The 18,053-nt window shown below is 42.5% G+C and overlaps 1 protein-coding gene across 12 annotated transcripts in view; it reads left to right on the plus strand.

Annotated features, from left to right (window-relative positions):
- The window catches only part of sonb (SON DNA and RNA binding protein b), a 52,881-nt gene that overhangs the window by 12,749 nt on the left and 22,079 nt on the right, over positions 1-18,053 (plus strand). For all 12 annotated transcript variants that reach the window (XR_013888650.1, XR_013888649.1, XR_013888652.1 and 9 more), the window contains exons 3-5: positions 1,493-2,755; positions 3,381-3,538; positions 5,121-5,255. Coding sequence is in view for 8 of the 12 variants with exons in the window: in XM_080203632.1 (XP_080059758.1) it covers positions 1,493-2,755; positions 3,381-3,538; positions 5,121-5,255 (1,556 nt within the window). In the remaining 4 variants the exon portion in view is untranslated. The remainder of the gene's footprint in view (positions 1-1,492; positions 2,756-3,380; positions 3,539-5,120; positions 5,256-18,053) is intronic.

The following is an 18,053-nucleotide window of genomic DNA, read 5'->3' on the forward strand; positions in this document are numbered from 1 at the left end:
GCCCATCCCTAGTTGCCCTTGGAGGGCAGTTGAGAGTCAGCCACATTGCTGTGGCTCTGGAGTCACACGTAAGCCTGACCAGATAAGGACGGCAGATTTCCTTCCTAAAGGACATTCGTGAACCAGATGGGTTTTTCCAACAATCGACAATAGTTTCATGGTCATCAGCAGATTCTTAATTCTAGATATTATTTTCTATTGAATTCAAATTCCACCATTTGCCGGGGAGGAATTCGAACCTGGGGTCCCCAGAACATTAGCTGAGTTTCTGGATTAATAGTCTAACGATAATACTGCTCGGCCATCACCTCCCCGAAAGCAACTGCACCACAAACAGAAAAGTACTTAATTGGCAGGTTTAAGTTTATTTATTAAAGTCACAAGGAGGCTTACGTTAACACTGCAATGAAGATTGTGAAAGACTTTTTATACAAATGTGTGTCTTCAACAGGTTTGGGATGTTTAACTACGTTAGAGATGCTTTACAGATACACATTGTTGATGCAACATAGCATGCCCAATTCATTTGATTTTGTCAGTTATATAATTTATATGGCGTTCTTCTGACTGAGAATTTCATGTACAGATAGAATAGAATCATTGCTACAGCCCAGGAGGAAGTCATTCAGTCCATCAAGTCGTGGGCGGCATGGTGGCACAGTGGTTGGCACTGCTGCCTTACAGCTCCAGGAACTTCGGTTCGATTCCCACTTGGATCATTGTCTGTGTGGAGTTCGCATGTTCTCCCTGTGGGTTTTCTCCGGGTGCTCCAGTTTCCTCCTACAGTCTAAAGATGTGAGGGTTATGAGCATTGGCCATGCTAAATTGCTCCTTAGTGTCCCAGGATGCATAGTTAGAGGGATTAGTGGGGTAAATGTGTGATGTTATGGAGATAAGGCCTAGGAGGAATTGTTGCCAGTGTGGACTTGATGGGCCAAATGGCCTCCTTCTGCAATGTAGGGATTCTATGATTCGAAGTCCCTCCTATCTCTCTTCAAGAGCAATTTAGCTAGTTCTACTCCCCTGCCCTCCTCACCTGCTTTGGGTGCTTTTAAAAGCAACCACTGAATCTGATTCTGAATCCTTTTAGGTAATGAACTCCTTATGCTAATCACTCATTGTGTGAAATACATTTTTCCTCATGTCAGTGATTTTTGGTTCCTGACCCTCCTGTCAATAAGGACACTTTCTCTCTTTCTCTGCCCTGTATAGACTGCTCAATATTTTGAATATATCTGTCAAATCTCCTTGCAAATGTCTCTTCTGTGAAGAAAACAATCCTAGCTTCTTTAATCTATCCATATAACTGAGTCCCTCATCTCTGGAGCCATGCTCATAAATCTTTTCCTGCACTCTCTAAAGCTTCACATCCTTATTAAAGTTCGGTTAAAATTACATGCATCACTCTTTGGTAAAGAGCAATGTTGGACTTGTTGTAGTTTGAACATTTATGTCAGCTATTGCTTCTATATTTTCATTTTGTTTTATTCAGATAAAGAGAATTTAACTGCAGAAAGTGTAGCAACAGAACAAATTAAATCCCCAGCTTTGGGTGGCAAAGAAGATAGTGCAACTCCATCAAGACGAAAAAGTAAAAAACATAAACACAAGCATCATCACAAGCACAAAAGCAAAAAGAAAAAAAAGAAGAGGAAAAAGAAAGATGAAAAGAGGGACCGCTCCAGGTCTCGCTCAGGATCTCGTTCAAGTCTGAAAGCACAGTTACGATCGCAATCTCAGTCTAAATCACCTTTAAACAATGAAAGTAGCAGCAGAAAAGATAAAGATATCTCCCTTTTGACAAGCTCCAGAAATCGGTCAGATAAAAATACATTTGATGAAGTAGCTGCTACAGATACTGCGGTGGGAGCTGGGGAGGAATGCTCTGAGGCTGAAAAGAAGCCATTGCTACAGGATAGTTGTAACAAAAGTCTACATGTCAAAGAGAAAAATGTTGATGACGCAGATGTTGGCAAAGAAAGTACTACAGTTGGAAACAATCCTGGATTGTTGGCTGCAGTATTGGTGGATGAACAGAATCAAGAATCCAGGTTGTTTCAGAGCAGCAACTTGGACAATGTGCAGTCAAAATCTACTCAGACTGTTGAAGAAAAGAGCAGAACTGAGGCAAAGAGAACAAAACGAAGTCGATCACGATCTCATTCAGAGTCAGTGAAGCATCATAAGTCCAGATTGCATCCCCACTCTGAACATTCTCCTGTAAAGAAATCATGTTCCAGCTCAAGCAGCCGGCATCAGTCATGTTCCAGGAAACAACCTTCACCAGTTCAACTTCGGTCAAAGTCAACCTCAAGAGAACAGAAGAAACACACAGAATCATCCCCCAAGTCTAAAAGGAAACAGTCTAGGTCTCATTCTATAGCAAAGAACGAACCACAGTCAAAATCGAAATCTCGGTCTCCTTCAAGGTTACATCGTAGGTCAAGGTCACACTCTGTAACAAGGACCAAATGGCAGTCAAAATCACGGCACTGTTCTAGGTCATGTTCACGTTCAAAACACAGGAGTAGGACTCCGTCAGGATCTCCTGTGAGATTAAGATCCAGAGTCAAACGATCGCACTCACCAAGGCCTAGATCACGGTCCAGTGACAGGAGATGCCATCAGTCAAGTTCAAGAGTATATCATAGTAGGCTTGTGAGGACACGGAGGTCACCTGATTGGCGGAGGAGATCCAGATCTCCTTTAAGGAGACAGAGCGCCAGCAGAACGCCTGAACGCCTCACAGACTTGGGTAAGATGCAGCTTTTTTTTAACGTGTAGTAGTTTTCACTGCTATGATTTCTTTTCAAGGAATGGCTGGGATTGGCTTTTTCATGTTGGGAATCTAAGAGCTAAAATTTACTTGGTGATAAAGTGACAGTGCTTTATATTAAAACAAACTCTGTCTGCACTCCCCTAACAGTGTACCCCACATTAAGCAACTGTTCCCCTACTGCCACCATGTGAATATTTTCCTTTTGTACGTTGGCTGTTTTTGTGGCAGTTCAGGTTGATTGATCACAGTTTGGAAGAAACCACTTCAATTGTGCTGGCATTGCCCTACTTTTGTTCAGATAAGATCTGTATACCTAGTAGTGGGACAGCTATACCATCAGCATCTGCTGGATTCAGCCCTAGAAGCCGACATTCTTAAGGGGCCATGAGTTGATAGTGGACCCTTTCCTTTGTATTGGAAATTGGACACCTTGAAGTTTGTGCTGTTCTGAAGCTTTCATTAATTGGTAACAATTGTTTTTAAAAGAAGTGTAATTTACCACATTGAGGAAGGCTGTTTTTGAGGGAAGGAAATCAAAACTGTAAGTTTATCATGCTCGAGAACTAACCAAAAACATACTGACAGTCTGTATTTCTTACAGATAAAGCACAGTTGCTAGAAATAGCAAAAGCCAATGCTGCAGCCATGTGTGCCAGAGCTGGTGTACCCCTGCCAGCAAACCTGAAACCTGTTGTGCCCCTTGTTAAACATGTGATCACCAAAAAGATAGGTTGTTCATCAATACAAGAACTCACAGAGGTAATTTTTTTTTATATTGTAATCTTTTGCATTCTGATTTCTTGGTTTTTGACAGACCTGTGGCTTAAAGCACTGGAAAGTTCATGATGTATTGCCACCTCTTTGCCCAAGTGCCTCTGAGCTGGCTGTGTATAGCAGTGGCCTGGGACACACCTCCCCCCATGCCCCCTCCACCTGCCCGCCCACCTCCTTCCCCTCCCTCCGCCCACCTCCTTTCCCCTCCCTCCGCCCACCTCCTTTCCCCTCCCTCCGCCCACCTCCTTTCCCCTCCCTCCGCCCACCTCCTTTCCCCTCCCTCCGCCCACCTCCTTTCCCCTCCCTCCGCCCACCTCCTTTCCCCTCCCTCCGCCCACCTCCTTTCCCCTCCCTCCGCCCACCTCCTTTCCCCTCCCTCCGCCCACCTCCTTTCCCCTCCCTCCGCCCACCTCCTTTCCCCTCCCTCCGCCCACCTCCTTTCCCCTCCCTCCGCCCACCTCCTTTCCCCTCCCTCCGCCCACCTCCTTTCCCCTCCCTCCGCCCACCTCCTTTCCCCTCCCTCCGCCCACCTCCTTTCCCCTCCCTCCGCCCACCTCCTTTCCCCTCCCTCCGCCCACCTCCTTTCCCCTCCCTCCGCCCACCTCCTTTCCCCTCCCTCCGCCCACCTCCTTTCCCCTCCCTCCGCCCACCTCCTTTCCCCTCCCTCCGCCCACCTCCTTTCCCCTCCCTCCGCCCACCTCCTTTCCCCTCCCTCCGCCCACCTCCTTTCCCCTCCCTCCGCCCACCTCCTTTCCCCTCCCTCCGCCCACTTCCTTCTGGTAGCCCCCCGTCCCCCCAGTCTTCTGGCTGACCCCCCCCCCCCACCCACTTCCTTTCCTCCCCCCCCACCCACTTCCTTTCCTCCCCCCCCACCCACTTCCTTTCCTCCCCCCCCACCCACTTCCTTTCCTCCCCCCCCACCCACTTCCTTTCCTCCCCCCCACCCACTTCCTTTCCTCCCCCCCCACCCACTTCCTTTCCTCCCCCCCCACCCACTTCCTTTCCTCCCCCTCCCCACCCACCCCACTCCACCCCCCACTGCCCCCCACCCCCCACTCCGTCCCCCAACCCCCCCACCCCCCTCCCCAACCCTCCCTCCCCACCCCACTCCCCCCCACCCCACTCCACTCCCCCCCCTTCCCCACCCCACTCCCCCCCCCTTCCCCACCCCACTCCCACCCCCCCCCATTTCCTTTCCTATCCCACCCCATCCCACCCATCCACTTCCTTTCCTCCCCATCCCCCTCCCCATGCACCCACTTCCTTTCCTCCCCTTCCGACCCACCTCCTTTGTCCCCCCCTCCGGCCCACCTCCTTTCCTACCTCTCTGGCACACCACCTTTCTCCCTGGCTCCTGACCACTACTTCCAAGCCCCCCTCCCTAGCCACCCACCTCCTCGCACCTCCATTTTCCAGCCCAACTGCTTGCACCCCCCCCCACCCCCGCAATACCCTCTGCGAATTTTCCTCACCTTGTTGGCAAATTGTAATATCTTTCGTAAGATTTGTTTGTTTTTCCATGTTTATATTCATCTTTTTGCGCACTATCTGGATATTTCTTCCTCAGAAATGCAAGAAAATTGTTGAGAGCAATGATGATAGTGAATTGGGTAATGGGCCTCATGCTTCTGAAGAGGATGAATCATTCATTAATCAACCAATTAAAGTTAATGAACTGAAACCCATTTCTTTCAGCTTAAACGTAAGTAATATATCTTTGCGAGCTATTTGGATGTTGCTTTTTTGCTATTTTCTGTATGATCAGCTATTGAGGTAATAAACAGGGATAGTTCTTCCTCAGTTGCTTAACCGGTGAGAACAAGGTCAGTTGTAGCATGAAGCCATGCATGCCAGGAAGTCCCAAGTTTCAGTTTCAGTTATTGCACAGTTATTTGGTCTCAGCTAGGCTGACCATTGGCATTTCAGCATCTCCATGGTGTATAGTGTGAAAAAACAACCAGATTCTTCCGTGATCTGCTAATCCTACTGGAATGTGGACAAGCGGATGTTGGATGAGAACAGGATTGGGCTTAGTATCGTGGCCTGCTGGAATCAGATGCGAGAAGTCGTCACTTGTTTATGGTGCCTTAACGTAGTTAGTGTCCCCCAAAGAATCATACTGCAATATAACCAAGTACCTTCAGGCGATGGAGGAAATTTGTTGGGAGTGAGATAAAAAAATTGCAATTTCAAGTCCAGCATACAGTAATACTGCTTAAGAATAAATTTTCCAATTTTGAACTGCCAGCATGGAGCTCCTCCTTAAGGGAACACTTGCTAGGAAATTATTTGCATTGTACTAGAAATTTCCCCTACTGGAGAGTTAATCCTGAATTGTCTGTAGTGAAAGTCACAACTGAACAAGTAAAAGTGTTTCACCAAGTTTGTTTCAGGCAAGTCATGAGGTAGCTTTTTTGTAACAAAAGATGCAACATTTCAACTCTATTAGGGTTAGGGAAATCTTCAAAATTTACCGATCTTACTTGTCTAATACTATGGATATTTAAGAGCATTTTGCAAGGAATACAGACTTCATTGCATAAATATGCTTTTGTAAAACATTCAAAATCAATTATATATAACGTTTTTGTCTGCACACTTCCTTTCTACATTACTTGATTCCTTTTTTTAGTTTTTAACATGCTTTGTTTTTCCATTATAAAATCCTATATCCTTACTTAAAGTTAATTTTGACAATAACTTGTCACTCGTACATCAGTTGACAGCTTTCTTATTGTCTATGCCAGCTCAGCCACCCACTTGTTTTTCCCTAAAATTTCAGATGCTGAATAGTAATTAAATGCTATATTAGTAAAATATCTGAAACTTAAAATGTTTTCCTACAAGAGTAAATTGATTTTTGTTTTGTGACTTTTTACTGTTTCCTCTCTTCCCCCTCCCACTATTGGCAGCACAGTGGTTAGCACTGCTGCCTCACAGCACCAGGGACCTGGGTTCAATTCTGGCCTTGGGTGATTGTGCAGAGTTTCCACGTTCCCCTTGGGTCTGTGTGGGTTTCCTCCAAGTACTCCGGTTTCCGCCCACAGTTGAAAGACATGCAGATTAGGTGTATTGGCCATGCTGCATTCTCCGTCAGTGTACCCGAACAGACGCCGGAGTGTGGTGACCAAGAGATTTTCACATTACAGTGTTAATGTAAGCTTACTTGTGACACAAATAAACAAAACTTCATCCCACTGCTCTCTTCCATGAGCAGTCAGGGCCAGGGCCCCATTCTGAATCTTCCTAACCTATTCTCACTGAACCACAAAGTTTTGCTAGTTGTCTCTCTTATTAACTTTACTGTTGCTGCCCTGAAAAGCCACTGGCTTCTTCATAGCACAGGTTGGAGCCCTACTGAGTTGAAGCTTTGCCTTCTCAAAGGCTGTTTGAGTTTTAGAGAGAATCACATGCAGTGTACCTATTTATATCAATACCCTGTAATATTTCGCTTTTGTCCATCTGATTTATTGACTGATTGGAGACTTCACAAGGTCACTGAAGTGTTTATTGCCAGATTTTTCCTAGGATTATGCCAGTAGATATTTGAAGGATCTGTTAATGAGCCATCTGGACTAGAAAGAGCCAGGCTGACTTACAGTCCATGCTAAACTAGCTGATTTCAGCAGGAATGGCAGGCGGTGCAATATATTAAACCTAGGAGTTTCGGAATGGAGGACAAAAAAAAGGTCATGATTCTCAATCATGATCACTGTCCAGTGACTCCAGGGAAGTTGGTCAAGTACTAATATTGTCGAGAGACAGATTATATTGTTGAAAATAACTGCTGTAATTCCCTGAGCTGGCTACACGTGTAGAACGATCACTTAGATGTCATATATTGGGACTGGAAAGATTAGGGGCGGCACAGTGGTTTGTACTGCTGCTTCACAGTGCCAGCGACCCTGGTTTGATTCCTGGCTTGGGTCACTATCTGTGTGGAGTCTGCACATTCTCCATGTGTCAAAGTGGGTATCCTCTCAGTGTTACGGTTTCAACCCACAGTCCGAAAGACGTGCTGGTTAGGTGCATTGGCCATACTAAATTCTCTGTGTACCTGAACAGGTGCCAGGGTGTGACGATGTGGGGACTTCCACAGTAATTTCATTGCAGTGTTAATGCAAGCCTACTTGTGACTCTGATAAATAATAGTAATAACGGTTGGAACTATATCTCGCTGAGTTGATACCTTTAGGTGAGATGGAAAAGTATTGGAGGGGGAGTGGGGGTGAATAAAAGCTTATATTCTTGAATCAAAACTGTTTCTTAATATGTTTTTCTGCCATCCCCCCAGAATCCAGTATTTAAACCATTATCCAGCTACCCACAATAGAAAGCTTTTGCAGGTGCTATGTCTACAACATTGAAGATTGTGGTCCAAGCTTGATTCCAGTGAGCACATTGAAATTCATTTGGTGCTGGGTTATGTAGTTTCAGAAAAGTCTACTTGAAGCACCAGATATTCGTTATTTACTTCTTTCTTTTTCTGAAAGTGCTCTGTTTTGATGAAGCAGTGGATCGACTACTTCAGGCATGTTTTCCTCAAGGTTGGAAAAAAAAGCATCTAAAACGGAGACCTCCTTCAGATGCCTATTCATCAATTCCCACCATTTAGACTGGGATAAGTAGAAGTAGCTTATTCCAAACTCCACAACTGTTGGAAGTTGTCCCAAGCATCCCAAGAAGGATAGGTGCAGATTCTTTCTTTTCGTTACAAACTGTATTGTTCGTTAACGTTGATGCAGACCTTGGCACTGCAATTCAGCTAACGTCAGAAGAGGCAATTTCATGATCCCGCAAAAGACTTGTGTGCTACTTCAGCCAGGAACAGTACATGATCTGGTCTGTAGTTTCCCGGTGCGTGTTTGAGCTTTTTATCTTGCTGCTGGATGAAAAGATTTCATTTTACTATATTCATCAATGTGTAATATACATTTTTAGCTATTGTTTGACATCGCCAATTTTTAATTTTGTGTCTCTCATTCCAGAGCTTGTCATTTGACCTGTCACCTCTGTAATAAAATTATTACACTAATATTTTGTGATTATAGTTCTTTTAATTTTCTTACTGTCTCTGCCCCCACCTCTCTGAGCATGCTATTCCAGTCTGGTGCATGGTTCAATAAGCCAGCAGTCATAGCTACATAGTAATTTATGAGGCTGGAAGAGACCATTGTAATCTAATAGAGCAGTCCTAAAGTTTGGAAGGTAAACACCATTCTATGTCATCATGCCAAATAACCGTAGAATCCCTACAGTGCTGAAGGAGGCCATTTGGCCCATCTAATTTGCAACATCTCTCCCAAAGAACATCTTACCCCACCCCTCCCCGCCCTACCTATCCCTATAACTCCACGCATTTATCGCTAACCTACACATTTTTGCATTTAACTAGTAACTTTATTGTAAAGGGTGTGAGATGTCCCAGAAACATAATCAGAAAATGGACACCAAAGATATGTAAGAGGGTTAGCTGAAGGCTTGATCAAAGACTTGCATTTTGAGAAGAATCTTAAAGGATGAGAGGAAGACAAAGAGGCAGAGCTGTGTCAGGAAAGAAATCCAGAGAGGTGGGATTGAGCTAACTGAAGACGTGGCTGCCGTTGATGAGCTGAAGTGAGGGGTGGGGGTGGTGGTGTGGTATGAATACAATGAAGATGCACATGAAGCAAGATGTACACGAGGCAAGAGTGAAATAAGGAGCAAGTGGTTGTGGGAGGAGGTTACAAGAGATGGAATGAGCCTTGAAGGAATTGAAATTGTACTATCTGAGAGCATCACCATTTAAGTGGAAAACAAATGCATAAAGGAGAAATATTTTTAAGCTTTCAAAAAAATCATACTGAAGACGGCACTCTTCTTACAAGGAACATTTTTAAAAATGGATAATGGGATTGTCAGATGGCTTCAGATTTAAGAAGCAATGGCATTTTTCCTATTTTAAAAACTGATAGTAGGTACAATGAGGTAACAAACCTCAAACCAAGGATTTGTTGAGATCAGACAATCCAGGTCACATTAAACCAGGCAGACACAATAATTTGCACATCATATGACAGCAAAATATTCTAATTAATTCTCTAAAAATACTTGGTCTGGTATCCCACTAAACCTTGCCAATAGTTTTACTTCAGAGCTGCACTTGATTATAGACTGCCTGAAGGGTTTGTGTGAGATGGTGTAGTGGATGAAGGAAGTTTTCCTCGTGATTAGAATGTCCATCCACAGTTCCATGTTGACTTAGTTTATTTATTGCTTTATCTAATGGTATCCTTTGGTCTCGGGGATTTTCTGTCCACAGTCTCCATCCACAAACTCACTTTCCTGTGAGGATCACTGTTTAGTAATCAGATGGTATTTTTCTTCTCCCTAATTTAGGGATGCTCATGCCAATTTTGCTGCAGCTTAGAGCACATACAGTAATCAAACCTGATTTATCAAGATAATGATAAAGGCTGTCTATACCACATTATATACGATATTACCCATTGAATCATGTGAAACAAATGATGGGTATTATTTCCTTTTAATTTTGCCAAGGCTAAGCCATTAGCATTTTTTGATATGAGATTCCCTCTTTTCATCTCACAACTTTTGCTGCATTTATAATTCATTTACCTTCACTGAATATCAGCTATGTTGGTTTGTAGTTACTTATTTTCTTACTTTCCCTCTACTACTTTCCAAAAGACAGTGGGCCATACTGGAGTTCAGTCTTTACTGCTAGCCTAAACATTAATCTTCATATGTTTAAATGTTGGTGCTCTGTTTGAATAGGAAAAGCTTCCACAGGCTCAATTCCTACTTCTTTATGTCCATGCGTGCACACTTCCGGCTGACATGGCAATCAAAAATGGGAGCACTTTTTTTTTTAACTGTTCTATTTCCCTAAGAGGAAATATTTTTTATTCATTCATGGGACGTGGGCACCACTGCCCTTACCTAGTTTCCCTCAAGAAGGTGGTGGTGAGCTGCTGCCTTGAATTGCTGCTGATTGATGCTAATTGTTTTCTGAATTCAGTACAGTGGAATGGGATTAATTGACTACCTCTACTGAAGAACTGGCACAGCTACAATGAGCCAAGTGGCCATCTCTTATGCTGTATCATTTGTTTATTCTACGATAACTTGGCACTTTGGTCTGTATGGCTTGATATCACATCATGTCGTGCATTTCTATACTGAGCTATCAGAGAACACGAAGATTTTTTTTCTCATTTTCTTTATCCACTATATTCCACTTCTCCGTGTGGGAAGACAAAACTTTCAGTTCAATTTTGTTTGGTCTTTTTTAAATGCGCTATGATTTTCTCATTCTTTTTGAAAGATGGTTTTGGGTTATGTATGCTCTTGAGAATGATTGAGTTCCTTTTGAAAATGGTTTTCAGCACCATAGAAATCTGCACAGAGCACTTATCCCAGTATTTTAATTATACTAAATTTGCATTCCCCGCCTCCCCATTTCTCCTGAAAACACTGACTCCCACTGGTGTGTGGCTACACATTCTTCAAGTATAAGCTGAGATGGTGTCAGACTGTTTGCATCCTGGAAGCAGCACTGGCAAGTCTGATGCTGTTTATATAGTGTGGTTTGTGGCAGGTGTACTGGACACTGATCAGTCACAAGCCCCCAGCTAAATTGGGGGAACGCACCTTTGCCAATGATCACACTTCTGCTACAACTGTAACTGAGACTGAATAACCATAGCAAGTAAGAAGCTGGGACATTTTGCTATACGTGGCTGAATACCAGATGAGGTAATGCTCTTGCCAACTAGTTATTTTGAAGGATATAGTCAAGTTTGAAGTGGTCTTCAGTGTCAATATTGGTCACAATTTCAAGCTGAGTTAGATATAGTCCTCATTATTATTTTATTCCAATATTTCACAACTAAAATGCTGGAAGACAGTTATTCAAATATTTGTATATAAATTATATAGTGGTGTCTTTCATTTTGAGGTTTGGAACCAGAGCCTATTTTATTAAAATAAAGTTTGTACACTTCATATTAAAAATTCATTTTCCATGCGAGAGGCACAGTGGTTAGCACTGCTGCCTCAAAGGGCCAATGTTCAATTCTGGCCCTGGGTGACTGTCTGCGTGGGTCTTGCACATTCTCCCCATGTCTGTGTGGTTTTCTTCAGGCGAGTGCTCCGGTTTCCTCCCACAGTCCAAAGATGTGCAGGTTAGGTTGATTGGCCATGCTAAATTGGCCCTTAGTGTTCATAGATGTGTAGGTTAGGGGGATTGGCCATGCTAAATTGACCCTTAGTATTAGGGGGATTAGCAGTGTTACAGGGATAGAGCATGGGTGGGATTGCAGACTTGATGGGCCGAATGGCCACTGTTTGCACTGTAGGATTCTATGATTGTGCAAGTGGCTTTTGTTGGGGGTAGGATTACATTTTTAAGCTACATAAATCACTAAAGACTGTCTAATTTGAATTTTAGCAGAAGTTCACCAGACATCTGACTTGGTAAATGGGCACTTGGGTTATGAACTGGACGATGCTTAGCATCCATGGAACCGTACGCCAGCAGGTATTGTTCTCTTGAGGGTGGAGGGGAGAACAAAACAACAAAAAAAGCTTGGCAATGTAATAATTGACTTCAAAGGAATGACAGTTTTACAGTTTAGATATTGCTCTGTTGATTAGTGATATTGGCAGCTGACTCCTGATAAGTAAACAAGGTGCAGTTTCTAATTCTGAAATATTGAGGTGCATCAACTGAAATGTGGTCAACAAAATGCAATTTGAAACTTCTCTTCCTATTATAAAGTCTTCAATACAGTTTGCTATAATCACAACTGCCGTCTAATCGCAAATTTGTACCAAGGCACAGAAACATTTTTGAGACTAGTCCTTTGTTTTTGGTTGAAACCAACAGTTACAATGTTTAGACCCAGGAAGGGAATTTTGAACTTGGCTCTTTGCACATGGAGAACATCTGCAGCAAGCTTGACCCCATCCTTGCCTGACTTTCATACAAGTGTACTTTACTGCAGGTTGGGAATCTTGGTTTTTAAAAATTCTCCTTTTTTACCTCTATACACTAAAACGAAATATAGTTCTTCAACTCCTGTCCTATCTGAGATTATTACAGTACAGACCATGGATTGAATATGAGGCACACATCAATTATATGGTTACAAGTGTATTTGAACCCCTAATTCACTGTGCAGACCATTTGTTGTAATAATTTAACAGATACCAAGAGTAAACTTGTAGTTATATTTCACATTTGATCAAATTTTTTTGTAACGTTTCTGGTAAATGGATTTATTATACTACTGATTGTTTTGCAATTTTGATGCCCACATTAGCCAGTCTGTAAAACTGTCAGATGTTAAGTGAAAAATCTAACAAGCATTGCAAGACACATAACTGTCTACATGTTGAGATCAACCTAAACTGAGAGTGGAACAGGGAGGTCTTCTGGGTTAGGTACCTAATGTTATATAAATTTTTGAGTCCAAAATAATGCAAGTTATTCATAGCTGTAGATGCTACCAAACTAGCAAGAATTAAAGGAGTCAACTCTGAAATTCCAGAATGAGTTGGATAAAATATGTACATTAGTAGAAAAAAGGCAGGTAAAATTTGATGCAGACAAGTGTAAAGTATTGTATGTATTCTAGTATTGGAGGTGTCATTTTTGGATGAGACTTGAGACACAAAGATGACGAAGTAGCTGGAAAAGATCTCAGGACACTATGAAGCAGAGAAGGGCCAACATTCATCCTTCAAATACCATTAAAGGGGAATAGGGGAATTCTACAGTAACTGCATTGCAATGTTAATGTAAGCCCTACTTGTAACTAATAAATAAATTAAACATGAAATTGGTGAATCGCCACTAATGACCTTTCCAAACTTGTGCACTATTATCGCCAATGTCTCCTAGGGACCCTTCTATTTTTCATTTACATGTTGCCTCTTGACATTGTTATCTGAAAACATAACTATTCCGTATATAAGGTGAAGACACCCAGTTTTATCTCACCACCGACTTTTGGCTGTATCGTCCCCTGTGCTCTCAGACCTGCACTGGCTCCAGCATCTTGGTACACTGACCTACACTCTCTCCATCATCCCTGTGCTCTCAGAGCTACATGTCTCCATCGCCCCCGTACTCTCAGACCTACACTGGTTGCATCAGTCCTGCGCGCTCAGACTTACATTGCTTGGCCTGGAGCCAATGTGTCGATTTTAAAATTCTGCTTCTTGTTTTCATATTGCTCAATGGCCTCACTCCTCCTTATCTCTGTAATCTCTCCCAGTCCTACAATCCTCTGCAATATTTGTGCTCATTTGATTCTGGCCTCTTGAGCATCCCAGATTTCCATCATTCCACCATTGATCATCATGCCTTCAGCTGTCTAGATCCTGAGCGCCTGACTATCTTCCCCAAATCTCTTTGATTCCCCCAGTCCTCATTTTTCTCCTGAAGACACTCAGATCTATCTATCTCTTTGATGAGCTTTTAGTTATCTGCCCTAATATTTATTGGTATTATTGGCTTGGTATTTTGTTTTGTAATGCCTCTGTGAAGGGCTGAGGGACATTTTATTGCATTAATGGCACTTTTATGAATACAAGTTGTTTACTGTTTTTTGGACGTCGCAATACTTTGTGTACAAATTGACTCCTGCATTTACTTAAAAATAACACCATTATTATGCCTCAAAAGTATGAAGTATTTATGAGATGTCCTAAGGCCACAAAAACCATGGTATAAAAGCTAATGCTTACATTTTTGACTGGTCATAATCTTCTCCATCACTAGAACCACCTAGTTCCATTTATGTCTTTGTTCCTGCCTCTGATCATCTCCTGCTGACATTCTTGTCTAGATTTGATTAGTCCAGTGCTGTCCTGGTCACCCTGCCACCTTAGAACATAAGAACATAAGAAATAGGAGCAGGAGTAGGCCATCTAGCCCCTCGAGCCTGCCCCGCCATTCAATGAGATCATGGCTGATCTGTCGTGTCTCAGTTCCACATTCCCGCCCTCTCCCCATAACCCTTAATCCCCTTGCCTATCAAAAACCTATCAACCCGCGTCTTAAAAATATTGAGCGAGGCAGCCTCCACCACTTCAACGGGCAGAGAATTCCAGAGATTCACCACCCTTTGAGTGAAGAAGTTCCTCCTCAACTCCGTTCTAAACTGCCCCCCCCTTTATCCTGAGGCTGTGCCCTCTAGTCCTACTGTCCTTTCTGAGCGGGAAGAGTCTCTCCACCTCTATCCTATCCATCCCATTCAACATCTTATACGTCTCAATGAGATCTCCCCTCATTCTTCTAAACTCTAACGAGTACAAGCCTAGTTTATTCAGCCTCTCCTCATTGTTCAACCCCCTCAACTCCGGAATCAGTCTAGTAAACCTCCTCTGCACTCCCTCCAAGGCCAAAATATCCTTGCGTAAGTGCGGCGACCAAAACTACACACAGTACTCCAGCTGCGGCCTCACCAGTGCCCTGTACAGCTGCAGCAAGACCTCCCTACTTTTATATTCAATCCCCCTTGCTATGAAGGCCAGCATCCCATTCGCCTTCCTGACCACCTGCAGGCTGGGTTTTTATGACTCATGCACAAGGACCCCAAGGTCCCTCTGCACTGCCGCATGCTGCAGTTTTTCGCCACGTAAGTAATAGTCCTTCCTACCATTATTCCTACCAAAGTGGACAACCTCACATTTGCCAACATTGCCAATATTAGAACGCCTATAAACTTGAGCTCATTAAAAACAACCCATATCAAATTCTGTTCATAGAGTCATAGAGATTTATAGCATGGAAACAAGCCCTTCAGCCCAACTTGTCCATGCTGCCCTTTTTTTAACCACGAAGCTAGTGCCAATTGCCTGCATTTGGCCCATATCCCTTGATACCCATCTTACCCATGTAACTGTCTAAATGCTTTTTAAAAGACAAAATTGTACCCGCCTCTATTACTACCTCTGGCAGCTTGTTCCAGACACGTACCACCCTCTGTGTGAAAAAATTGCCCCTCAGGACACTTTTGTATCTCTCCCTTCTCACCATAAAACTTTGCTCTTCAGTTTGGACTCCTCTATTACCTCTGTGCTTTCTGACCAACTGTGGCTTCATGACCACTTGATTTGAAAACATCCATCCTTGTTTATCATTTCTCCATGACTGAGACCCTCCCTATATCTAGCCCCCCTCCAGTTCTACACCTCTCCTATCCTGGCTTTTTGCACAACTTTGATTTTTGTTGCTACACCATTAGCTTTCAGCTGTCTCAGCTGTAAGCACTGTGACTGCCTCCCTAAGCTTTTGACCTCACTACTACTAGTATTTTAAGATGCTCCTCAAAACCTCTGACCAAATTTTTGCCTTAATATGTGGTTTGGTACCAAACATTGCTTGCTAATGTTCCTGTGAAGCACCTTTGGACATAATGCATCATCTGCAGTTACTTTGAACATGCTGTGCGATTACTCTACATCCTCACCTCATCCATCTCCCTCGGCAAAGATGTCTGGTCTCTGCTTAACACCTTGGAGTTGGGAAGAGATTTTGCGAAACCCCCGTAGCAACTTAGTGAAATTTTATGCCAGGGCAATATTAGGATAAGAAACGTTGGACAATTCTAATTATCTTCCTTTTAAAAATTGAATGTGTGTGTCTGCATATTTGTGAAGGATTTATTATTTATATTGATTTTAAAAAATTAAAGACGTGTATTGCTGCAATGTGTCTGGTTGTAAATACAATTTAACTTGAATTTGGTACAGAACGTGGGCATTAATCTCTTCAAAATCAACAAACTCAGCAGTACAAACTCGCTGTACATACTATACCAACATTTCATCCATTTTAGTTACAAATGATATCTCACCTGTCAGAATCCACGATTGGGAATTCGTAGCAAATGTAAATAACAGCAGCAATGTTCAGTTACATTTGGAAGCAAAAGAATTGAGTGCTGCGAGACATTTCTTCACTTGTTTCAGATTGGTTAATAATTTTAGTGGGCACTGGAGAGAATCATAGAATTATACAGTGCTGGAGAGGCCCTTCAGCCCATCAAGCCTGCACTGACACATGTGAAACACCTAACCTCTGACCTGATCCAATTTACCAGCACTTGGCCCATAGCATTGAATGTTGTGATGTGCCAAGTGCTCATCCAGGTACTTTTTAAAGGATGTGAGGCAACCCATCTCTACCATCCTTCCAGGCAACATATTCCATACCATCACCACCGTCTGGCTAAAAAAGTTTTTGCTCACATCCTTCCCTAAACCTCCTGCCCTTCACCTTGAACTTGTGTCCCCTTGTGACTGATCCTTCAACTAAAAGGCCTTAGCATCGGTGATGTTGTCCCACCATTAGTCTGCCTGAAATGGATATTCGTATAAAGAATAATACAGAGGAATTGGATGAGGAAACAGAATAGTATTGTGTTAGTGATAAAACTGATCTTTTGCATTTCCCTTTAACACATTAATTGGAAGATTAAAACCACACAAAGAACACAATATTAATGGAATACCTTGTGTTTGATTAGGAATGTAAAGAAGATCAGTCATAAACTTAGTGAATGGAGGAACAGATATGAAGGGCCATAAGGTCAACTCCTGTTTCTATTACGTTCCTGGAAAAGTTACATAAATGAATAATTTTTCAACTTGTCCATGTTTTTTCAAACAATCAATATTCACTGTAGCTGCCTACTGTTTGTTAGTCTTGCCCTTTGGATGTTTAATTTCCAAGAACTTTTGCATGGCAAAATTTTGTGAATGGGCAATGGATATGGCAAAGCAGCCTCTACAGAGCATCTGGGACCTTTGAACAGGACAAGCAACTGTATGTCTCCTCAACCAAGCAACTTAAAGAATTGTTAATGAGTGGCATAGAGACTGAATTAGGAAGCGTAAGTTTAAATAACAAAATCAATGTCAAATCAGACATGGAAAGCAAAAAAGAAAAGGAAAGAAAAGACTGCATTCGATGAGAGAAAATAAATTATATATTCTTCTAAAAATTAAGTTGCATTTTCAAAAAAAATGAAGGCTGCAGCAATCAAGAGTTGAATTAAAGAAACTCTACAAGTGAAAAGTTAATTTTCAGTGTCAGAGAAGTTTTTATGGCAGTAATTAAGACATTACATCACTACAAAGGATGCCTGAACTGACATGGACAAGCCCAAACTTTGTGGCAAGTTTATTCCATTCCAATGATGCAAATACAGGGATCTCACACCATGCAGTACATCTGAATGGGAATCCAAACGGCAAGGTACCATTTACACACTCAACAAAGGAGTGACACATCTTGGACATCAACTTCCTGATTATTGTGTTTAAGTGAAAATCTATACTTACTGTAAGTTGAACATAAATAGTGGTGAATACTGGCAGCTTCATTGTTACTGAGAGTAAATACTGGCCCAGACATATGCTTTCATGTGTTTCAATCATGGAATAAATATGCCCTTTAGTTTGGAATGGTGCATTTTTGTGTATT

Source organism: Carcharhinus amblyrhynchos, chromosome 15, assembly GCF_965287045.1.
Source record: "Carcharhinus amblyrhynchos chromosome 15, sCarAmb.v2.hapA, whole genome shotgun sequence".
NCBI classification, from domain to species: domain Eukaryota; kingdom Metazoa; phylum Chordata; class Chondrichthyes; order Carcharhiniformes; family Carcharhinidae; genus Carcharhinus; species Carcharhinus amblyrhynchos.